This window comes from Neophocaena asiaeorientalis, unplaced genomic scaffold (genome assembly GCF_003031525.2).
Source record: "Neophocaena asiaeorientalis asiaeorientalis breed wild unplaced genomic scaffold, Neophocaena_asiaeorientalis_V1.1 scaffold362, whole genome shotgun sequence".
In the NCBI taxonomy this organism is placed as follows: Eukaryota; Metazoa; Chordata; class Mammalia; order Artiodactyla; family Phocoenidae; genus Neophocaena; species Neophocaena asiaeorientalis.
In genome coordinates this window covers 2,454,619-2,480,299 of record NW_020175700.1, presented here as the reverse complement: position 1 = coordinate 2,480,299, position 25,681 = coordinate 2,454,619, and the positions used below count along the sequence as shown (strand labels likewise).

Genomic DNA, 25,681 nt, shown 5'->3' with positions numbered 1-25,681 from the left:
TCTGTGCCCCCATTTCCACATCTGTGAAAAAAGGAAAATAATCCTTTACCTTAGAGAGTTGTTGGGAAGGTTAAGTGGGTAAAAGCATATGGAGGAGCTAAACCAGAGAATATGCCCCTTAAATGGGGACTTGCAGGCAGTGGCTGAGGAAGAGAAAAAGGCTCAGAAATTGTGAGTATCCCAACAGTCTCACTTCCTTCCAGTAGCCAGGAAATCCCGATAGTAGGCAGAATTTCTTGAAGGGAAGCATTTGATTCTAAGTGGTAGAGCTTTCTCTTTTCGAAGCCTTCCCTGGAGTCCTGTAATCCCCAGCCACTCACTGGGCAGCCACCCTGAGTATGAAATCCCTCCTGGAAGCCATCCTGCTGGAAAGCAGCCCTTCCCAGGTCCCTCGGTTTCTCTTGGCGGTTCCTGTAAGCACAGAGTCCTGAGCATGCACCTCCCCCTTACTGGCCAGGTGAGCCTGCTGGGACCATTGTGTCCTGCAGACGAGGAAGTGGAGGCCAGCATCCCCCAGCTGCTTGTGGCCTGACCAGGACTCGACCCACCAGGTCCTAACCCAGCCAGGGGCTCGTGGACTCAGGGTTAACCGAAACCACTTTTGGGTTTCAAGTCTCATTATCCAAAATTGGTATTAAATGTGGGCATTTTATTAATATTTCTGGCCTCATAAGCAGAGAGTAGGGAATGGGATAGAACCTGATTTCACTGATTGTGGGTTGAGCAGGGTCCCAAGGTGATTGAGAGCATCTGGTTCTCAGGGGACTCTAGCTGCACTGGCAGAGAGCATGGCATTGGACTTGGGGTGCACGGAAAGTTTTATTTTTTGAGTGACATGAAGACTTACTGTCACCCATTTTCATTTGCCACCTCCTCCAAAATGCCAGAGTAGGTTCTAGTTATTTCTTTCTTTCCTAAATAACAAAACAGCACAAAAAAACAGAATTTCACTGCAGAATGCTCCCTCATGAGAACCACATGACTCTAAAACCTAAGTGAGGAAACAACAAAGAAAGTCACTGGTGAGCACTCAGATAATAATAGCTTGTGTGGAAAACCAAATCTTTGCTATGGTCAATCAGCAAGATGTCGATTCCTTGTCAGTTCCAACACACTTTGTACGGAGTGTGAGAGAGCAAAATGTGAACCCAGCAAAGGCCACAAAGCTGAGGGTGGGAGGGCCCCCACCACCCACAAGACATCAGCTCACTGTTACTGCCACGCCTGTAGGCAGCTCAGGCTTCCAGACGCTCGTGTTTGGTAGAATGACACTTGTTTCTTGAAGGAGCATCTGCTTTACTAATCCAGGGCTATCAAATCCTTGAGGGGCATTGGAGTTAGTCTGTCCTCTAAAAAGCCCCAGGTGGGTAAGAGTAAAATGAAGGATGAATTTTGCTAAAGCTACAAATCCTGTTTTATAGCCTTGGACACGTTAAAATAGAATCTGTTCATCCGGTGGAAAACCCCCTACTCTGTAAATCTCGTGAAATGTGATTGGGCTGTGGCTGTCTCCATTCTCTGGCGCTCCTCCCCGCACCCCCCACGGAGTGAGCTGATTCTGAGACAGCGGCCCATGCTCAAGAGGTGCAGGAGTCACGACAGCTCTCTCTCAGAGGGTCCTGGGGTCAGGAGCTGTTCTCTACCTGTGAGCCAGGCTTCTGTTCTCAAAGAAAGCTCCCTTTCTCTCACTGCAGGCCTCCCTCTTCTCCCCTGTGGAGGTAGAGAGTGAGACCTCTAACCCACTGCTCAGGACACCCTGACTCCCTTCAAAGACAGACTGACTCCCCCGATTCCACGGTGTTCCATTTTCTTTCTAGCTCTCAAAGACTCCAGCAAGAGATCCATCAACAGTGACTGGAAGATAGAGCTCCCCGGAGAGTTCCAGATTGCAGGCACGACCGTCCGCTATGTTAGAAGGGGCCTGTGGGAGAAAATTTCCGCCAAGGGACCAACCAAAATGCCTCTGCATTTGATGGTAATTTGCCATGCTTTTGCATTTGTCTTGAGACCGCCGGCTCCAAGAGGTCTACCAGTTGACTTGTTCCCTGAGACCCTGTGGGCAGGAGGTACACTTGGTTCCTGGTGGTTTGCCTGGCCACCTGCTGCTCAAGTCTCTCTCTTGGTCTTTTCTTATCTAATCCCTTTGCCACATGCTTCAAAATTCTGCCCTCTCAAAATTTTGCCCTAGCTCTTTACTGGCAGAACTCCCATCTTTTCCAAAAGGAACCACCTCCAGGAAGGAAATGCTTAGCCATGTGGCTGCCAGGGAGACTTGACATTATTAAGCAGACAGCCCCACTCACAGTCTATGTTTTTGGGGGTTTTTTTGCAGTACGCGGGCCTCTCACCACTGCGGCCTCTCCCGTTGCGGAGCACAGGCTCCAGACGCACAGGCCCAGCGGCCATGGCCCACGGGCCCAGCCTCTCCGCGGCACGTGGGATCCTCCTGGACCAGGGCACGAACCCGTGCCCCCTGCATCGGCAGGCGGCCCCCAACCACTGCACCACCAGGGAAGCCCCACAGTCTATGTTTTAATATCAGATGGCTTAGATTTGCCCCATAGTTTGTATATCCACATCGGAAACTACCTTTTGGAAATGAACTGTTGACACTGTTTCCAAACCAATACCACTCAGGTTTTCCAGACTCTGCTTGCAACAAGGATTCAGGAATCGAGGGAGAACCAGATTCTACAGGCCTATTCACTCCCCAGGTGGTCTCGAGAAATCGTGCAATCAGGCCAGATCAGGGCACTCTGGTCTTGTGTGTTGTCTCAGGGAGGACCCCATGCAAACCACTGAAACATCCGGTTATGCTGCCTTTTAAGAATATGAAAGATCTCCAGGGACAGGAATGCCACCGTTGCCTTCTCAGGGTTTAGGACTTCTCGTGACTAACTTTTGATAGCTTGTAATTATTGAATCTATGTCTCTTTCCAAAGAATGGGAGTTGTGACAGCTTGTGTGTCTGCAATCAAAGCACATTTTGTCCTCCATGCCTGCCAAAGTCTCTACTTGGAAGTTCTTATCTCCCCATTAATTTGTGGTCACTGGCAACCTGCAGCTGTTCAAGATTAGGTGACACCCAAGAGATTCCCAGGCCACTTCCCAGGAACTCTCCTGAGGAGACCAGCTCTACGTGTGAGCAGAGATGTCACCCACAATGGCCCTAACCCTGTTACAATTTCTGATAAGAGTAAGGAGAGCCAGTTTCCACAGATGACATAAACTGTCCAGAAATCTATCAGTGCAACACTCCACACACTAAATCTACTGCAGGTATATACTTGCAAGTTGATTTCTGGGACCTAAGAACCGGTACCTAAATCATTTCTCTGTGATTAGATTGTTTCCTAATCTAAGTCATTGGAACAAATCCTCCTGTCCTGAGTTAAAAGCAGTCATTCAGAGGGACTAAAAGAGAAAGTAAAAGACAAGATAAAACCCAAGATAGCAGCATCACCTTTAGCATGTGAATTTGCTTTTCTAGCAAACACCAAGATGGGCCTATTTCCTTTGTTTCCCAAAAGCTTTCATAAACTGTGAGTGAATCGTCAGCCCATTAAAGCAAATGCACAGCCTGGATTCATTCAGGCCATAATAAACAAAACTCTGGGAAAGCAATAACTACCACAGCTGAAGTTCCTGCCCTCTTGAACATTAATCACTTTTCTCTCTTGAAATATAATTGTTACTACCAGTTTTTAAACCTAGAAACGAGAGGAGCCCATCTGCCTCTGAAGGAAAATCCATTGTCCACTAACTGAGGTGTGCACATTGCTTGCAGAGTCAGGAGTGCCCGTAGAGCCACGGGGACCTGCATTTGAAAGCAATTATGCATACGCATACAAATTATACGTGGCTACAAAATTGCATGAAATTGGTTTCATATGGATTCTCAATTCACCAGTCTTATTCCCATACTGAGATAATAAAGATCTCTTTTAAAGCCTTTTTTTTTTTTTTTTAAACTGGAGGCATTTTTCCAAATGCATTACTGTAAGTCTCTTTCTTGGAGAAGTGGATGTTTATTCAGTTTGGGCTGCTCTTAGCACCCCACCCCACCCCGCCTGCAACTGCAGCCCTTGGAGGGCTGGGAGATGCTTGGGAGGGAGGACGGCTCCTGTTGTCCAGCACACCGTCCACCTGGCCTCCCCAGGTCAGGTGGAGCACCCTCTGCCTCCAGCTCCTGCGGGCCGGCTCTCCCAGACCCCGAGCTGGAAGTGAAGTTGCTAGCTGCTTAGACCCAGGACTGCCCCCTGGTTCCAAGCGTAGCCTGAGGACATACCACCCACAGCCAGGCCACTTGAAGCTCCCACAAGAGTGCTTCTTTTGCACCATTATGTACACGTAGTGAAATAAAGCCAGTAGAGCACCTCTCTCTCTACAGGGCTAGAAACATGCATTACCAAACAAAGAGCAGGCCCTTCCAGTTCCCACTTACCAGGACTGCAGAACCAGGGGTCCCCAAGCTGCACGATGATGGCTCCCCTCCCCTCCCAGCTTTAAGCCCTGCGCCAGGCTGTGCCACCCCGTGGACATCATCATCATCCTAGCTCCCATGGGCAGCAGGAAGGCTCCTACATCCTTGACAGGCATCCCCAAGATTCCCCTGCAGGGGGCTGTGTCTACTCTTGAGCCTGCCTTACACATAGCAGTGACTGGTGCTCGGGGTGTGAAGAGTGGTGTTCATTTTCAAAGTAGAGTAACCCTACTTGTTCAGATGCCTGTTTAAGAAAAGCAGTATATTTGTGTCTTTCTCCCTGTAAGGGCAGCTTTGTGGGTGACTGTGGGAACGGGTACTTTGCTCTGCCTGGAGCAGCTCTCCATGTAAAGTGCAGTTAGAGCCCACAGGTTTGCTAATCCCCAATCCCTCTTCTAAACCAGTCCTCTCTCCAGTGGAAAAGAGTAGAACTCCCTGCCGATGGTTTACATAGGCTCCTGCCCTGAATTGGAGTATCTAGGGAACCCAAGACTGAAATAAAGGTGTGCCCCTGGAATGAACCTGTTTTGAAACCCTGAAAAGAACAGGTTACCCCTGGTAGGGAGACAGCCACAGCACGGCTTGGCTTGCAAGTTCAGCAATCCTGGGAGCTTTCGCTTTATTTCAAAATGGTCTTTTATTTTGCTGCTGATCCAGGTGTTGTTATTTCATGACCAAAACTATGGAATTCATTACGAATACACCATTCCCGTAAACTACACTGCTGAAAATCAAAGTGAACCAGAAAAACCACAGGACTCCTTGTTCATCTGGACCCACAGCAGCTGGGAAGGTTGCAGTGTGCAGTGCGGAGGAGGTGAGCAGTAGGGTCATGGGCTCATGGGGTGTGGGTTTTTGTCAAACAGAGAAGTGAATTCAGGGCACTCCGTGGCAGGTGCACAGAGCCTTGGAAAGGCTGGCCACATAACCTGTATTTCCATGGAATGTAACCACATCCCACTGCAAATCTCTCTGCAGAACACTTGGGCAGAGTCTTCCAAACTCCTCCATGCCGGAGTTGTGCCCAGCTTTGCCTATGACATGGGGCCCTCGGATGCTGATCCGAGTGGAGGTTTGGCCGATGAATAGTTGTGTCACAAGTGTGACAGGTGACCCTGGGAATGAACAGAACAGACTTCTATCTGTTGCTGTTTGGTAGAGGGGCACTGGAAGATGTTTCTGACCCTCAAATACCCTTTCCTTTTTGCCCCAGTGGCCAATGGAAATACAGGGAAACCAATGGGACCAACAGTAATACAATGGAAAGAAAAAGTCCTCCAACTCCAGTGAAACGTTCAGAGCCTGAGTCCTGGCTTCATGATTTGCCTCCATATATTAGCAGATGATTTACTCTGTCTATACTGATCAGCCCTCATGCCCACCGCAGGGAGGAGACTCAAATACTGCAAAAATCAATATGAACAGAAGGCATCGTAGTCATTACTGTGTTGTTTAGGAGGAGCGGTTGGAAGCATTCTGAACTCTTAGCCAGCAGCCCCCTTAGTACAGCGTACTCTATCACCCTGACGGGACACACAGGGGAGTGATGGGGGATGGATGCAGGATGGGTGAATTTTGATGGACACAGAGTTAGAACAGAAGGTTGACCTGGATTCCGGAATGCCAACCCAGAGGGTGGGCTGGCAGGTGGGACCTGGGCATGGCCTCACCGACACTCAGTCCTGCGGAGCTGATAGCACCGACCTTTTCCACTGGGGCAGCTTGCTACAAAGTAAGTGTGGCCCAAATAGAAGAGTTAGCAGGCTCCGTTGGCTGGGGGGCAAGGGGGTACTGTTCTGCTGCTGTCGCTACTGGCATCCTTTTATGGCTCCCTGACTTCCAGCTCCCTGACCTGCAGTCCAAACAGAAATCTGGCTTGAGGCAGCTCCGTGCTTTCTATGCTTACACAAGTTGAGGGCTCCATAATTTTGAGTCATTTCTTCATGACAAATTCCCCAGGAGACAGATTGATTTAGGAGTGTGGGATCCATATAGTCGTGCTTGACTTCCTGTTAATCTTTTATTATGACACTTCCCAAATAATAACAATAGGAATATAGCTAACATGAAGTGTTAACCCCTGCCAGGTTCTGTTCTAAGCATTTTATATGTATCAATTCATTTTAACCATCCCTAAAGCATCCTAAGGCATAGGGAAGTTAAGCGAGTGAGTCCAGTGGAGGAAACAAAGGCACAGAAACGTGAGGGCTAAGTAGCAATCCTGTGCTCACTGTGCTAGTGAGTAAGCCAAGTCTGAACCCAGACAGCCTGGCTCCAAAGGCCGCCCTTCTAGCTCCCAATCATTCGCCCCCACTCCTAACAAAGCAGGGTGCTTTGGGAACACCCAAAAGAATGACTACATCCAGCTGGGGTGACCGGTTAGTGAAGCTTCCCAAGAGCACGTGAGGCTTAGGCACGAGCGGCAGTTGATGGAGAGACAAATTCTCAGGTTGGGTCTGTGTCCTTCAGACTAGCCTTCCTGTTTCTCACTTCTCTCCAGCAAGTAGGAGTTCTGTAATAAGTAGCCATCATCTCTGGTGAGGGCTGATACACAGTTGTTTAATCAAGACCAGATCTCCATAGACTTTAAGCATCAAATGAACAGATAGAGATTGGCAATCTTTGTTGGAAATTAAAGACCCAAATCACAACTTTGACCTCAGTGAACCCCAAGCTTTCCAAGGACATGGCTGATCTAAAGTGTTGCTTCTTTCTGATCCTGTTCTAGAATCTTTCTCCTGCCCCATGCTGCCCCTGCCATGTCTTACACACCCTCATCCCAAAGATTATGGTTCTCCCTCTCTGACAAACAACAAGGCATTACAATAGTCACTTTAAATGACAAACTGATCAAAAGATGCACCGGAACACTCCTCCATAAGGTGAATGAATGGCCTTACCAGGTGTGTGTACCACGACCTCTCCGTTCTGTGTGGTTTGGTTTCCAGGGGAACGCAGAACCATCGTGTCCTGCACACGGATTGTTAACAAGACCACGACTCTGGTGAACGACAGTGACTGCCCTCAAGCCAGCCGTCCAGAGCCCCAGATCCGAAGGTGCAACTTGCACCCATGCCAGTCACGGTAAGGAGCTGTGTTCTCAAGCTTGGACCCTCCAGGGTAAAACAGCAACACCCATGAATGGGAGATGGTGATGCACAGTTAATACCACAGTCTTGGTCTGTGTTCCATTGTTGTTGCTGAGTGATTTCTGCTTGCTCAAAATACTGAATTTCTGGCTAAACCAGAACTTTGATAGAAATGTACAGTGCTCACTGGAAGGCATCTCATAGGGGGCCATTAAGACCATCTCGTGAAAAAAGAAATAGCCATCCCGCACACTTTCAACTGGTACATGTCAACTCCTGCAAATTACCATGTCTTGGAGAAAAAGGAAATCAGTGTCATAGTATGAACACCCGTGAGTAGGTGTACATAAGTTAGTGTTTGTGATTGGTCTATTTCAGTGGCTGAAATTAATGTCAGTAAGTTATTTGTTGTTTGGGATCCATCAGAACTTCTGTTTCCAACCCTAGCTTTCATGGCCATGTACTTGTGTGCTCTGAAGTGAATTCTCTTGAGTTGTCAGCTGAGAAGAATTGTGTGAAATGTGTTCACCAGTTAAGCCTCCTTATTTCCACTTTAGTGGGTCTTTGCATCTGACTCTGTTATATTATGTAATATCACTGGCCTCCCGTTCTGCCCTGGGTTGAGGCGCATGGATTTTGTCTTGTGGTTCTGGGCATCAGGTTAGGCATGTTTAGCTTTTGTAAGGAGGCTGGACTTTTAACCTGGCAGTTTTTTGGGTTTCTTAAGCTTGATCCGTACCACTTGCCTGGTGAAAAGGTTTCACAAAGCATTTAGTTTTCATGCTGACCCTCTTTTCTTTGTCAAACTGGTAAAATGTGTATGAATGAAAGTGGGAAGACAGGAAGGAAAGTGAGGTGAGACTTGTTTCATTGATTTTATGTGGTCCTTTTAAATTAAGAATGAAATCCTACCCTAATGCTGATGGCCATGAGGAACAGCTCACTTCTGCAAGTCCTGAGCATGCTGGGTGTGAACAGCCGTCCAGCAAACCTATCAGTTGATTGATCAATCTATCCATCAGTCAATCAATCACACACATGTGGGGCCAAAGAAGGAAGGACTTGCAAGCATGAAGACTTAAATAGCAGACAAACCACAGTCGCTTTTCCTGAAAGCAGAGACAGCTGGCTCTTGTGATATGATTAGAAAGGAGAATAAGTGACTCTAGAAGAGGAGAGGTCAGCATGGGTTCAAGGGCATGATTGAGCAAGAAAGTTCCTAGGAACCCATTCAAGAATCATATTTTATAGTCATTTATGTTTTTATATTGTTTTAGTATCAAAATATTTTTAAGTTATGCACAGAAATGAAATATATGAAACATGAAATCAGAGTTGCTCTGATTGAACTGAGATGTATATATAATGGGGAAGAGTAGCCCAGTGTACTCGGCCTTCCCCTCATCTCACAGTAGGCCCACAGGACCTCTGTGAAACACCAAGGAATAAAGTTTAAAAACTGGCAGTCAATGATTCTGCTTCCCATAATGATGGAGTAGCTCGTATTGGACCAAACCTCAGTATTCTCCTAGAATGATACTCTAGAGCTGTGCTGATCAATACGGTAGCCACTAGCTAGTCCAAATCAAGATGTGTTATAAATGTAAAATACATACCAGACTTCAAAGATTTAATATAGAAAGATATTGTAAAATATCTTAATAATTTTTAATATTGATTACATGTTGAAATAATTACGTTTTGAATACATTGGGTCAAATACAATATATTATTAAAATTTATTAATATGTTAAAGTCACCTGTTTCTTTTACTTTTTAAATATGGATAGTAGAAAATTAAAATTACATATGTGGCTCATGTTTTATTTCTATTGAACAGCACTGCTATAGATTAACATAACATGTACAATGTTCAGGATACAATTCAAAATTACTAGACATACAAGGAAACAGAAAAATGTGACCCATAGTCATGAGAGAAGTGCAATTAATGGAAACTGACTCCAAAATGACATGTATGTTGGTATTAGCAGACAAGAATTTCAAAGCAGCTATTGTAATTATGCTCAAAGACATAAGGAAAAGTATGATCATAATCAATGAACACATATGAAATCTTAGCAGCAAAAAGGAGACACTAAACAAGAACCAAATTTTAGGACTAGAAAATACAGTATCTGAAATTTTGAAAAAATCACCTGATGGGTCTAACAATAGAAATTATCCAATCTGGAAAATGGAAAGAAAAGATTGTTGATAATTTACCTGTGGGAAAATATCAACCATTTTAAATAAGTATAATTGGAATCACAGAAGGAGAGGAGAGGAAGAATGGACCAGAAAATCATCAATGAATTAAAAACAACCAAAAATTACCCAGAGTTAATAAAAGACGGAAGAGAGGTCCCATCCTGAGTACTTCAGCTAGAGCCAGATGAATTCAAAGCTCCATAACAAAGCTCTCTAATCATTACACTAAGTGGGTTGATGAAACACCTTAGAAACACCCATAGATTTTCTAGGAGAAGACTTTGTTGCACTGCAAAACTAACCAGAAAATCATGTAGAAAAACACCTACAGAAGAGCCACATGAACAAGCAAGAGTTAACAAAGGTGCAGACTCTACATGTTGGTGCCATGGAGCTTCTCTAAGCTTGGACAAAGGACGTCGAGCTTGTGTGTATGACTCCAGAGTGCTCACAGAGCCCAGGCCTGCAGTCTCGCCATGTTTGAATACAAGTTCAAGCCAAAGACACTTTAGATTAAAACTAACTTCGGAAGCACATTCTTAATGTCTCCTTAGAACAAGGGTCAGCAAACTTTGACTGTAAAGGGCTAGATAGTAAATATTTTTGCTTTGTAGGCCATATTCGATCTCTGCTGTCTATTTTTCGTTTTGTTTTATAATCCTTTTAAACATATAAAAACCATTCTTAGCTCCTGGGCTGTACAATCTGCAAGCCAGACTCGGCGCATGAGTGATAGTTTGCTGGCACTGCCTTAAGTTATTATCTACCATGGTTTTGCCCACTGAGATGTTGGGATCACAGCCTCAGCATGAGCCCAAGCTCTGAAGGTACCACCTCAGGGAATGCATTCTCTTATTACACAAAGGAGGGCACATTGTTATACTGAGTTACTTTTTATTGACCAATCATTCAGTACTGTTTTTAAAACCATCCAGCATGGCCCTCAGCACACAGTACAGAGTCAGTAATTTCATTTATTCAAAACATGTTTATTGAGCATCTTCTCATTAACTAGATCTTGTTCGGTACCAAGGTATTTAGAGGTGAGAAAGACAGGCAAGGTCTTTACTCTCAGGTAACTTGATAAATACTAGGTTTCTCCCTTCCACCACTCTCCTTTCTGTCCCACCCCCTTTCATCCCCTTCCCAACTCTGTAAAATCATGTCGATCAGACTTAAAGAATGAATGGAATTTCCAAAAGCAGAGGAGAAAATAAAATTGATAAAAGAGAAGACAGCACCTGGAATTTGCCTCAGAGCCTAGAAAAGAAATGCCTGGATGCCTACTCTAGTCTGGTTTTATTTGTTGGTTTATTTGTTTATTTTGAACCATCTAACTTTGTAACTGTTTCTTAAAGTAGACACATGGAAGTGAAGTGTCATGACTCATCAAAGACTTTATTGTTTGGCTAAAGAAACGGGCAATCTGATAGATTTTAAAGCTCTTGCAAATGCCAGTTTTATTTATTTATATACACATACATACATACACAATATACATATATGTGTATATATATATTATGTACAGATATTATATATATATACACACACACAAACATATTTGGACAGTAAAACTTGAGTTACTGAATAGCATGATCTAGTTGTCATGAATCTTTCTTAAAACTATAGAGTAATATGGATTTAGGCTAGTAAGTGAAAAAGAGTAAAGAGATTGATCTGAGAAAATGAGTGCTAGACATTCAGAGAGAGATGTAATCCATAAGTGGAAACTGAACTTGGGTCAGGGGGTGGGGTTTGGAGAAGTGTGGGGTCTGGAGAAAAAATGGGTGCTTCAGGGGGTTGGGGGTGGACATGATTGGAAGACAGAGCCTGTCAGCTGGAAGAAGAGCCCAGAACCCAATGGTGTGAACTTTATTTAAAAATCCAAAATGCAGCACGCTGTTGAACCTGGCAAGGTGAAGGAGCCTTTCTATATTATTTTTACTCTTTGACCTTTAAGCAAACAGAGATGGTTGTCTTTTTCCCTTGTTTTTCTTTATTTCCCCTGATTCCCCCTTTAATTTTCTTCAGCCCTCTTTTTCCACTGAGTTCCCGACAGTTTCCTTTACCTTCCCAATTCACACCATTAACACCTCTTTATTCTAATCCTGCCCCTCACTCTGTGGATACTTCTCTCAAACCCTGCCATAACCATGTGGAGTCTGGAATCTGACACACAGGGCAGATGGCCTCTCTCCAGCATCTTGTACAGCAACACAAACATATCGACAAACCTGGACCTGACATTGGCAGGAGAGGAAGAAATCACAGATCAGCTCAGCTGTCATGACTATGGCCAGCAGCCTTCACCTTGCTGACTACTGTCTGCAGGGAAGTGGCCCTGCCATCATCTGGCATCCAGAGAGTAGCCCTGTGTGCTAGCTCCTTAAGACCCAGTTCCAGGTTGTCCTGGAGCAAGGAGGGGGACTATGACAGGGAGATGGGCTCATTCTGGAACATATAGCTCATGCTTCACCAGATTTAATATTTTGCAGTCTTTTAGAGCTTATTGGCTACTTGAAAAGGCCATTCTGAGCTATTAGATATTTCCTTATCATATTTATGATTTGAACTTCTTCCTAGGCAGTATATACGGTACTGTACATTGAATTAGGGTGATTCAAAAAAGAATATTCAATATCTTACTGGCAATTGAATTGAATAGTTGTCTGCAAGGAAGTGTATTTGGATTTTAAATTTGTCCTCTTTGCTCAATTTTGCTCAGTTTGCCTTATTTTAGGTTAAAACCAAATGGAATCCCTCATGTTTTTATGAAAGCATGGTCTGTGTGTGTATGTGCTCCTGACTTAAGAATGAAGCCTGTAACACATGGCTCTTAAGGGACTGCCAAAATCTGAAAAGATACCATTGTTTAATCCATTTCTAGCTGGTATAAAACTTAAAGCTTTTCTTTCCTGCTTTCCTCTAAAATAAAATAGGTAAATCTAATTGTCACCCCTCTGTTCACCATGCCTTGAATGTGGGAGTCTGGAGGAGGCCGCCGGTGGCGCTGCCTGCCCCATGTTTCAGAACAGGAGCCTGCAACTCAGGACTGCTCACCAGTAGGGAGGGCAAGGCCTAGGGTTGTATGTCCCCACAGGTCAGCAGTAAGAGCCTAGGAATCTCTAGAGTGGGGCTCCCATCTCTCAGGCTCGGCCCACTCTCCAGATACTTGGACCTGTGGCCAGAGGTTTGGGATAAGAGGTGCCCCCCAGTCCATGTGAAATAAAGAAAAAGTGCCTGAGGGGAAAAATGAATAGCATTAGTGATCTATTATATGGCTAATAGGTGGTATGTGAATGGTGAGGAAAAATTTAGTTGAAAGAATTCCAGAACTTCTTTCAGATACTACCCAAATTCTAGAACCTCACTTGTATTTAAATTAAATAGTAAAGTTTTGAAGCCTTTACTTGTTTCTCTAAAGTAGGAAACATTCCAAATGGAGAAAGAAAGCATTTCAGAGTCTTGTCTTGAATTTAAAACTTCTGTTTTCTTCTTTTCCTCCATACCTAAACCCTTTGATCATTTGAACATCCCTCCCTTTGATCATTACAGAGGACAAGAGAATTCCCAGATACCAGTTTCACAGGTAACCAAATTCTCCCGTTCAGTAATGCTTTGCTTGTGGACCCTGGGGCCCATTAAGAGGTCCCTCTCTTGGGCTTCCCTGGTGGTGCAGTGGTTGAGAGTCCGCCTGCCGATGCAGGGGACACGGGTTCGTGCCCCTAAAAAAAAAAAAAAAAAAAAAAAAGAGGTCCTTCTCTTTTTCGAGTTATTAAGCACTCGATATTTACATTTGATTTTTATGTCACAATTACAGAAAAGGAAAAAATACAATTAGAATTCAAGAACAGAAAGAAGTTTTGGAAAGTCACAAATTCATGAAAATTAAACAAAACACTTCCTAAATGACCAGTGGGTGAAAGAAAAACCATAGAAAATTCAGAAAGTACTTTCAGATGAATGAAAATGAAGTCGCAACATGCCAAAGTTTAGGGAATGCAGCTAAAGCAATCTTTAGGGAGAAATGTACAGCTGTAAACATCTGTATTAAAAAAGATGAGGAATCCCTGGTGGTCCAATGGTTAGGACTCCACGCTTCCGCTGCAGGGGGCACGGGTTTGATCCCTGGTCCAGGAACTAAGATCCCGCATGCTACATGGCGTGGCCGATAAGATAAAATTAAATTAAATAAAAATTTCAAGTCAATAAGTAACCTTCCACATTAAGACACTGGAAAAGAACAGCAAATTAAACCTAAAACAAGCAGAAGGAAAGAAATAATAAAGATTAAAGCAAAAATTAATGACATAGAGAATAGAAAAATAATAGAGAAAGGTCAGTGAAATCAAAAGTTGATTACATGAAGGGAACAAAAAATTGACAAACATTTAGCTTAATTGACAAGAAAAAAATGAGAGAACACTTAAATTGCTAAAGTCAGAAATGAAAGAGGGGACATTGCTACAGAACTTGCAGAAATAAAATAGATTGTAAAGGAATACTATGAACAGTTATATGCCAATGAACTGTACATCAATAAATTAGATAATGAACATGAAATGGACAAGCTCCTAGAAAGATGCAAACTACCAAAACTAAATAAAGAATAGAAAGAATAGACCTATAACAAGCAAAGAGATTAAATTACTAATCAAAAATTTTCCACAAGGAAGAGCCCAGGACTAGAAGTCTTCACTTATGAATTCTACCAAATATTTTTTTTTCTTTAATATTTATGTATTTATTTTCTTACTAGTCATCAGTTTTATACACATCAGTGTATACATGTCAATCCCAATCTCCCAATTCATCACAACACAACCCCCACCCGCCGCCACTTTCCCCCTTTGGTGTCCATATATTTGTTCTCTACATCTGTATCTCAATTTCTGCTCTGCAAACTGGTTCATCTGTACCATTTTCTAGGTTCCACATATATGCGTTAATATACGATATTTGTTTTTCTCTTTCTGACTTACTTCACTCTGTATGATAGTCTCTAGATGCATCCATGTCTCTACAAATGACCCAATTTCGTTCTTTGTTGTTTTCATTGTCATTTGTCTCTAGGTCTTTTTTGATTTCCTCTTTGATTTATTCAGTGATCTCTTGGTTTTTTAGTAACGTATTGTTGAGCCTCCATGTGTTTGTCTTTTTTACGTTTTCTTCCCTGTTATTGATATCTAATCTCATAGCGTTGTGGTCAGAAAAGATGCTTGATATGATTTCAATTTTCTTAAATTTACTGAGGCTTAATTTGTGACCCAAGTTGTGATCTATCCTGGAGAATGTTCCATGAGCACTTGAGAAGAAAGTGTAATCTGCTGTTTTTGGATGGAATGTCTTATAAATATCAATTAAATCTTTCTGGTCTATTGTGTCATTTAAACCTTTTGTTTCCTTATTAATTTTCTGTGTGGATTATTTGTTCATTGGTGTAAGTGAGGTGTTAAAGTCCCCCACTATTATTGTGTTACTGTCGATTTCCTCTTTTATAGCTGTTAGCAGTTGCCTTATGTATTGAGGTGCTCCTATGTTGGGTGCATATATATTTATATTTGTTATATCTTCTTCTTGGATTGATCCCTTGATCATTATGTAGTATCCTTCCTTGTCTCTTGTAACATTCTTTATTTTAAAGTCTATTTTATCTGATATGAGTGTTGCTACTCCAGCTTTCTTTTGATTTCCATTTGCATGGAATATCTTTTTCCATCCCCTCACTTTCAGGCTGTATGTGTCCCCAGGTCTGAAGTGGGTCTCTTGTAGACAACATATACATGGGTCTTGTGTTTTGTATCCATTCAGCAAGCCTCTGTCTTTTGATTGGAGCATTTAATCCATTCATGTTTAAGGTAATTATCGATGTGTCTGTTCCTATTACCATTTTCTTAATTGTTTTGGGTTTGTTTTTGTAGGTCCTTTTCTTCTCTTGTGTTTCCCACTTAGAGAAGTTCCTTTAGCATTTGTTGTAGAGCTGGTTTGGTGGTGCTGAATTCTCTTAGCTTTTGCTTGTCTGTAAAGCTTTTGATTTCTCCATCGAATCTGAATAAGATCCTTGCTGAGTAGAGTGATCTTGGTTGTAGGTTCTTCCCTTTCATCACTTTAAGTATATCATGCCACTCTCTTCTGGCTTGTAGAGTTTCTGCTGAGAAATCAGCTGTTAGCCTTATGGGAGTTCCCTTGTGTGTTATTCGTCGTTTTTCCCTTGCTGCTTTCAATAATTTTTCTTTGTCTTTAATTTTTGCCAGTTTGATTACTATGTGTCTCAGCATGTTTCTCCTTGGTTTATCCTGTATGGGACTGTCTGCGCTTCCTGGAATTGGGTGGATAATTCCTTTCCCCTGTTAGGGAAGTTTTCGACTATAATCTCTTAAAATATTTTCTCGGGTCCTTTCTCTCTCTCTTCTCCTTCTGGGACCCCTTATAATGTGAATGTTGTTACATTTAATGTTGTCACAGAGGTCTCTTAGGCTGTCTTCATTTCTTTTCATTCTTTTCTCTTTATTCTGTTCCACAGCAGTGAATTCCACCATTCTGTCTTCCAGGTCACTGATCCTATCTTCTGCCTCAGTTATTCTGCTATTGATTCCTTCCAGTGTATTTTTCATTTCAGTTATTGTATCATTGATCTCTGTTTGTTTGTTCTGTAATTCTTCTAGATCTTTGTTAAACATTTCTTGCATCTTCTCGATCTTTGCCTCCATTCTTTTTCTGAGGTCCTGGATCATCTTCACTATCATTATTGTGAATTCTTTTTCTTGAAGATTGTCTATCTCCATTTCATTTAGTTGTTTTTCTGAGGTTTTATCTTGTTTCTTCATCTGTTACATAGCCCTCTGCCTTTTCATCTTGTCTGTCTTTCTGTGAATGTGGTTTTTGTTCCACAGGCTGCGGGATTGTAGTTCTTCTTCCTTCTGCTTTCTGCCCTTTCTACCAAATATTTAAAGCAGAGTTAACACCAATCCTTCACAAACTCTTCCCAAGAGGTGGAATATGAGGGAACACTTTCCAACACATTCTGTGAAGCCAGTACTACTCTGATACTGAAACCACACACAGACATCACAAAAAAGAATATTACAAACCAATATCTCTTATGAATATCGATGCAAAAGTCTTCAACAAAATTCAAGCAAACTGAATCCAGCATCGTATTGAAAGGATTATACACCATGACCAATTAAGGCTTATCCCAGGAATGCAAGGTTGGTGTATCATCTGAACAATCAATTAAGTAATACACTTTATCAATAAAATATTTTTTTTAAACAAAATGATCATTTCAGTAGATGCAGAAAGAGACTGACAAAATACATGACCCTTTCATGATAAAAACACTCAACAAGCCAGGACTGGAAGAGAACTTCTTAAACCTGGTAAGGGGTATCTACAAAAAACCCATAGCTAGCATCATACTTAATGGTGAAAGGCTGAATGCTTTACCCTAAGATCAATAATAAGGTACAATATCTGTTCTTGCCACAGTAGGGCCCACAGCAAGCTTAGAGGGAGGGAGTTCTCCATGGTCATGTCAGAAAAGGAAGTGCTGGTTCCGTGTGGGGCTTATGACTGCATGGTCCCTCACCAATTCACTTTTGATGTACCACCATGTCCTGTGAATCACTATGAGAATTGTGCTTTTTCCCCAGTAGAATTTTGATCTTAGAAACCACCCTTCCTAGAGCTTCTAGAGACAGGTGCTCCCAGCAGGAGGCTCAACGTGCCCCTACCCTGCAAGGTGAACTGCTCAGGGTGCCCCTACACCTGCACCAGAAAAGTACATTCCACCAACCTCTTCCTCCCATTGAAGATGATCAAGTGTAGTGGGAGGCAGGAGACCACCTGATTCATTAAGGACATGGCTGCAAACAGAACTCCTGCTCCACCAGCCTCCCACCTGCTCTGAAGCCTTGGCTGTAGCATGGAAATGTGAAAGAGGTGCCCTGGGACCACCAACTTCTAAAGCTCACTGGGCTCTGTCTTTGGTAAAGCAAATGCTAGACTCAAGAACATCTGAGGTTCTTTGATCCCAGGCAACAGAAACTGAATCTAAAAATGTACCAAAAAGATAAAAGAGTATATAGAAAAGATATGGAGTAGCTCCCAAAATTGAAGAGATGCTGAAAAGCATATTGGGGAGGGGATCTCGGAGGCACCTCCAGTGGACAAGACACTGCCTCCCCTCCAGGAGCTTCTCCACTGAGAGTCCACATGGAGAAGGTCTGATGGGCCTGGCTTGGCACCTATGCTCTCCAGCAGCATGGTGTAGACACCCAAAGGAAAACCGAGGTGTTGTTACCAGAAAAAAGAAGACGACACTGGGCAGTAAAAACCAGCAGACGTGTCCTCCACCCTGAACACATAGAGACATGCTGACGTCATGATCAAACAAAGACTAGGAAAGACCATCCAGCGGACGCTGTCCAGCTAGGATGAGTGCCGGCAAGTCTATTAGCAGGAGGGCTACTGTACTGGAAAATTCCTGTGTCCTGGTGAGAAAGGCAGCCTGACGGGAATGTTACTCTTGGATGTGAACTTTCAACATCAGCAGCCATATGATTCTCAAAGCATGAGAGTTTTTTTCCAAACTCTCAGTTCCTGGGTGTGGTACAACCTGTTACCAAACCCAGGCTTCTCCTGGTTATTTTAACCCCAAAATTGTACCAACAAAAGTACCAGTTCCTGGAGTGTAACCTGATCAGGTGTGATGGCTGAAAAGAAATGCCGCCAGGTTGTGATCTCATCAGCTGCTGGTTAAGCTCTATTCACTGTCCTTCTGCTTCCCTACTGCAAATTCAGTTTGTTCCTATGAATCCCAGAGAAATGCTTTTTCCTCTCAAAAGAATATTTGAAAATGAATTTATTGTAGAAACAGAGACTCTTAAAACTGAGGACCTGTGTGCTTCTTGCTAAGATGTAAATTATGGAGGTGGCAGAAATCCAGGGCAGGGTGGGAGTGAGCCAGTCCGTTCCTGCCTGTCAGCAGTAAGGAGAGAAGGGAGAGGGGCTGGAAGTTGGAGTCATCACCCTATCTTACAGATGAAGAAGTCGAGACAGTTGGTTGTTAAGTAACTTACTCAAGGTCACACCCATAGCAAGTAGAACTCAAACCAAGGTTTTCCTACTTTAAGTCTTACGTACTTTCTGCTACACCATTCTCATTTTACAAGTAGTACAAACTGCTTCTACCATGGCATAAAAAAGAACCCTTTTTGACCAGGGCACCTGTAAATAGATATTTTAAAATGGGACTGGAGAAGTCAGCAGATGGCATTGTAGTGGCCTTCGGCTCAGAGGGGGGTTGAGGGGAAGCCGTGGTGGCTGCCTTATCTGGAAGTGAAACACATGGTTTTAAAATTAAACATTAGAGCAATTTTGCTAAATGCTGTAGCTGCTCAGTTTTCTGGCTTATTCTCAGTGTTATCTGGACCCATGCTGGAAAAGAAATTAAAATTCAGGAATTCTGCTGTCTAAGATGAGGGGTTTCAATGTGAAGGTGGCTTCCCAGGAGGCCTGTGTGTGTGTGTGGAGTGTTGGGGTGCAGGGAGCTGTGCTTGTAGGGGTGCCTTCCTGTGAATACCATGATGACTCCCTCTTGACCCCCAGCCAGGTGATGTTGGGCTCAGAGAGGCTGGGAGGGACCCTCAGACCCGAGGGAGCAGTGGCACAAGTTAAAGGGACGGGACAGGTGAGAGGTCGTCTATGGCATAAGTCCAAGATTTTCTGGGTAAGAAACTAAACCTGCCTATTCAGGGTTCAAACCCATAGCCTCTGACACCTCCGACGTGCCCACTGGGGCTGAACAATGAATTCCCCTGGGCTGGGTGCCATGTACAGGCAGGACACCTCTGTCACCCCTTTGTTTATTGTTTGCCTTCTTTTTCTTCCTCACAAGGGCAAGGACCTTGTCAGTGTCCCATTCACTCAGCAAACATTTGTAGAGCACCTGCCGTGTGCCAGGTGGGCACTGGAAACTTGGGTGTGCTGCTGTCTCTCCAGTGCCCAGTAGCATCCAGGGTTTAGGAGGGCTGGTGAGTCATTTGAACAGATGGACGGATTGTTTAGCACCGGTGGAGGGAAAGGGCCTCAGCCATCCCAGAATTGCTCACATCCATGGTCAGTGGCATTGTGTTGAAAATGAGGTTTCATTCCAGGGCCGTGAGCGTTTACACACTGCGGGGGCAGATGCTCCATTGACAGAGGGTGGAAGTCAGAGGCTGGCTTGGGACCCCCTGGTAAAATCATTCACCTTGCCTCAGCACAGTCATGGTGGATTTATCCATGCTGTGTCCTGCCCCCGCCCACGTTGACTTGATCTTGATCTGACTTTGACTTTGACTTGACCCTGAACCCTCCCAGTAGCCCTTCCCATTCCATTCTCTTAGCATCAGTTCCTGCAGAAATCTCTTAAATCTTTCCTTCACCCATCATGCTTTACTATGGCCTTTATTTAAATAGATTTGTTTCAAAGTTGGGAACAAAAGAGCATTATATCCTTATTATGTGGAGGAACCAAAGCACACAATTTGTTAGGCTCGGTAGCTAATCAGAAAAAGAGTGAAATGCTCTCTCCATATTACCCAGGGGTGGCCTCACATGGGGGGTTACTGAGGTCATGGACTCGGTCGAGGCAAGCATGGGTTCACGTTGCAGAGCCACCACTAGCTACAGGCAAACTCATGGACAGGTTACCTGATCTTACCACCTATAAACTGGGAAATTAGAACCTCTCTCATAGAAATCTTGAGACGATTAGGTGAAGTAATGCCTATAAATTCCTCCGTCCTGAGTAAGTACTCGATGAATGCTAGCCAAAACCATCATCCCTGCTAAGCTACAAAACTCTATTAATGATAAACATCAGCCAGCTGTTGGACCCCAGCATTTATGTGTTATCCATCATTTCTTAAGGCACCACATACACACACACACACACACACACACACACACACACACACACAGACTTTTAATACAGTGTATAACTACACAATTTAAATAACCCATGGTGGTGTTTTCCAGGTAATGAAGGTTTGGGGGAAGGTCCTAGTTTATGCTAACATTCCCTTGTCAGAACAAGTTTATATAATTTACATGTATTTTAGGGTAAGTAAAACAGCAGAACCGTCTGGAGTGGTTCATTTCTAACCTTATGAATATTTCTGAGCTCTGTATTTGTGGACTTCAGATAATATTGTCAGCAGGATGAGGGTAGGACTTGGAGAGGAAAAGCGATTATGAAAGGTATCAGCATCCTTCAAACCCCAAAGTTGGGTTATGGCTCAGTGAGTGCTTCACAGATGTGTCCCCCTCAGTGGCTCAGTACAAAGCGGGCTGGAGAGGCAGTGGGAGTGAGAGTGATGAGGTCCTACTTGATGTGGTTGGATGTGAAATGCTGGCCTCTGCCAGCACCTCTGCCTGCTAACCTATATTTGAATTTAAATACCACTGAAGGAAGGAGCCTGGTGAAATATAAGTACATAATTTCCAAGAGGAACTCCTTATGGCGTTCAGAGCAGAAATTAACACCACAGAGGTAATGAATGTGCTCTGACCCACACCAAGCACATGGCTCAGACGTGTTTCCTTTCTGTGACTCCTAATCTGCTTCCTTGGAAGGGAGCATTCCCTGGCCACTTGGAGAGAGCTTGACACTAAATCTTGAGAGCAGGGAGGGAAAAACTTTCAGGTGCACCTGCTCACTGAGTTGTCAAGGAGGTCAAATGTTGACCTAAGGGACAACCATGCTCCAAGAGCTAGTCAGAAACAAGCGTGGGCTTCAGGTGATGATCCTAATAGCACACGCAGTGGTTCTCCTGCACCAGAACCCCCTGGGGTCTTGTTGACCCACAGAGTACCTGGCCCACCCCCAGAGTGTCTGATTCAGCAGATCTAGGGAGGGATCTGAGACCCTGCATTTCTAACAAGCCTTCCGATGATGCTGGTTCAGGTACCATACCGAGAGCCACTGGCATATGGTAACAAAGGTTACTTGAAATTTTAACTCAGTAAGTATGATGAGAACAATCAAGATTGGTGAATTGGATCCTGTGACTGGAACTTGACAGCAGATGCAAAAATCCTCCAGTAGAACAAGTGTGTGGCTAATCTGGGAAGGAAAGGTAATCAGTTATCTTATCTTCTGGGGGCTGGAGGACTAGAAGGTCCGGAGTCCAGACCATTGAGGGGAGAGGGCAGCTGAAGCCAGAGACCCTACCAAAGTGAAATACAGGTGAGATTATCAAGGAGGCTCCAGGACTTACACAGCAGAGGCTCCCATGACTGGAGATGGAGATGGGGGGTCAGGCAGCTGGTCGCCCAAGTTTATAGACAAAGCACTCCCCATTTGCTCTTCTCTCAGAAGATAAAGGATGCTGTGAAAATGTTCATCACTCTGACTTTAATTCTTACAAACCAGGAAGGAGGAGTCATTGGTAGGACAGTGACCAAAACCTGGGAAGCTATGACTGATTGTATCATTCTGCAGTTTGCCACAGCAAGGAAAGGGAGCTCTGAGCACGATTCAGCACAGACTCCTCTGCTTTTAGAAAAGAGAATAAATAAAGGTCAAAGTAGAGCTAGTTCTGATTCTGTAGCTAAAGAAAGTCAACACAGCTCAGCAGGTAGGGGAAATTCTGGAAGATTTAATTCAGATGCCATAATCATGGACAGACCCAATAACACAAAAGGGGGGAGACAGACGCAGAGCCAGGGGCTACCTGGCAGCCCTGGATTAGTCAGATGTAAAGGCCCAAGAACACCAGAGAAAGGGGCAGAGGGCAAGGGCAGGTAGAAAACAGTTTGGAACCTCAGCAGATAGCTCAACAGGCCAGACAGGCCTGCAAGCTGAGCCCTACTTACAAAGTGTCTACAAAGATAGCTTTTTGTTTTTTATTAAATTAACCTTCACAGTAAGAAATGCTTGAAGATAAGCCAAGGAAGGCCAAAATCCTGCTCCAACCCACTGCTGCTTTTCAACATGAGAGAATGGAATTAAAACCAGGACAGGTAAAAGAAAGTACCAGAGCATGGCGGCCAGGAGCAGTACAGAGAAGGTGGAGCCTGAGCCCCAGGAAACAGTTTGTATCCAAGTTCAAGAATGAGGGCTCAGCTGCTGGGTTCCCATCCCAGCTTCACAGTTGCCACTGGGGGACCTCAATCAGCCTTTGTAAAGCAGGGGACATAGATAGCACCCACCTCATAAGGCTGTCATGAGAATTATATGAGTTAATAGAAATAAATTGCTTAGGAGAGCTCTTGGCACACAGTAAGTGCTAAATATGTCTTTTTTATGATCACTGTCATCATCATGATTTTTCAGAAGTGTCCAAAACCCCATTCCAGGAAGAAATTCAATCCAAGATGCTACAGAACTCTACAGATGTTACCTCCAAGGCTCTGCTGATTGGTTCTATGAAATTGTGGCTGATGAAAGAAGAGCCAGAAATCTGAGGGTGGGTTTCAATTTCCCAACTGGATAAATGGGCAAGTCCGAGGAATGCAGCGTCAGCCTGCTGTCAATCCCTGGCACAACTGGAGGACAAATCAACAATTTAGATGGATGGTTTGTGTGCACTTTAGAAAAGAAGGCGTTAATGAGAACACTCAGTGCCTGTCAGACAGTGTTATTGGGGCATGGGTCAGGTTGGCAGAACACTTAGCAGATCTCCATGATATCGCTGTGGATGAAGCAGGAAAACAGGCGGGCTGATGGCCTGTCACCATGGGGCTGCCACTAGACCCAGATCTCCTCCATCTGTGTCTAGGGTGGCCCCTGGTGGGTCTGTCTGCAGGCGCTGCCTGTGGAGTTGTCAGCCTCCTGTCATGTGACTCTTCTGGTCAGGGCTCCATGGTGGGGGCTGCCATGCGATCAGGAAGCTCCACAGAAACCTGTGGCTGTTCAGTCGTAGGGCTCCTCCCGGAACCCGGCACCCACTCTGCTCTCCCTCCCTTCCATCCCCCACCCACTCCTTGTGGTTCCAGCGAGGGGCACACAGACTCCCAGTTCTCAGTGATCGTAAGGGTGTGTTGATACAGGACAGAAGACAGGGAAGAAGAATGTGCACTGAAGTTTTTATAGCTAGCAAAACTGTCCTTCAAGTATCAAGGCTTTAGAAAAACAGTTTTAAATATGCAGAAACTTAGGATACTGAGCCCATGAGCCCTTCTTGAGGAAGCTGCCAGACCAGGACTCAGCAACTTTTTCTTTAAAGTGAAGATATTAAATATTTTAGCTCTGTAAGCCACGTGATGTCTGTCATAACTACTCAACTCTATCATGGTAGCACAAAAGCAGCCATAGACAATAGATAAACAAATGGGCAGGGCTGTGTTCCAATAAAACTTTATTTACAAAAACAAGTGTCAGAAGGGATTGAGCCCTCAGGCCATAGTTTGCCAACTCCTGTATGATAGGATGCTCTTCATCTAACTGAGAGATGGCTGGGGACACTTTGATAAAAGGGCTGATGGTGGACATTTAAAAATGTTTAATTGTAGAGGTAAAACTAAAGCAAAGATGGAATAGGAATATTTAACAATGAAGATATAACAGTAATGAATATTTATGCCCCAAATAACACAGCAACTACTTTGTAAAGCCTAAACCACAGGATGTGCAAGGAAATATAGATAGAAATTTATTGGGTATATGTGATTCTTAATATAAGACAGATCAAGTGGCAAGTAAATAAAAAATAAGGAAGGATATAAAAGGCCTAAACAACATAATCAGTAAGATAAATCAGATATATCAAATACTACACCCTGATAATATAGAACACACCTTTTTCTCAAATGCACAAAGAAAACATCAGTAGGTTTCTAGTAGTAGAAATAGTAAAAACAATAGCGTCTGATCACAAAGCAATAGAGTTGGAAATTAATAAAAAAAGATTTTTAAAGTGCAGAAGTCCCCTCTACCTGGAAATAAAAATTTACAGGATACAACACCCACATTTGGCAGTAACTCAAAAGTGGGGAGACCTGGAGATGTCCACTGACATTAAGCTCAGCCTGAGCATTTAAAGCTGTTCCTTCATTCACTCATTTAACAGATTTAACTGAGCAACTGTTGAGACTAACCGAAGATGAAGAGGCTCCTCTCTGCCTTTCAGAGCTTGCTTTGGGTGGGAAAGACTGATAGGGAAAGAAGGCAGCTCCAGCCCTGTGGGAGAGCTCGTGACTAGGGCATGAGACAAATGCCCAGCTGGGATTCGTGTGGATGTGTCGAGGTACCAGGAAGCAGTAGCTGTGCCATATCACAATAGGACTGGGTGGAATGTGGGGGAGAGCCCCCCTCACCTCTCACTGGCTGTGTGACCCTGAGCAGGTTACTTCACAGGAGCCTCCCTTTCCTCATCTCACTGGGAGTCAACATCTGGCATGGAGAAGGGTCCAATTACTGTGTTCTTACTGCTTATTGACTTGAAGCTGCTCAGGTTATAACTGGAGAGTGTATTTGTTAGGGCCACATTGTAATGAAACATTGGCTGGCTATGTCCACAGCAGGAGATGGGGGTCAAGGGTGAATGGCCTGGATACTGCTGCCTCATGAACAACAACAAAGGGTATGTACATTGATTAAAAAAAAAAAAAAAAAAAAGAAGACTAAAGGGAGACCTCGAAGGATTTCAGAGACCTTCTTGCCCTGGTGCCTTTACATACTTTGTGTCATCATCTAGGGAACAAGCATACCTACTGTGGTGCTTCAACAGGCTAGTTGGACAGACATCCCATCATAGTGTAATGAGCTCCCTGTCATACACAGATCTGAGCAGCCCCTGCTGATCTTCGGAATGCATCACTCATCACCTTGGATCCAGGACTTCAACTTCTGCCCTTTGGAAATCATCCAAAATATAATGGACAAAATTGGCAACCACCCAAATGTCCA

The 25,681-nt window shown here is 43.8% G+C and overlaps 1 protein-coding gene across 1 annotated transcript in view; it reads left to right on the top strand.

The window, feature by feature from the left end:
• The window catches only part of ADAMTS17 (ADAM metallopeptidase with thrombospondin type 1 motif 17), a 346,664-nt gene that overhangs the window by 271,682 nt on the left and 49,301 nt on the right, over positions 1–25,681 (top strand). Inside the window, exons 16-18 of the mRNA XM_024732060.1 lie at positions 1,818–1,975; positions 5,141–5,300; positions 7,432–7,567. Coding sequence (XP_024587828.1) covers positions 1,818–1,975; positions 5,141–5,300; positions 7,432–7,567 — 454 coding nt within the window. The remainder of the gene's footprint in view (positions 1–1,817; positions 1,976–5,140; positions 5,301–7,431; positions 7,568–25,681) is intronic.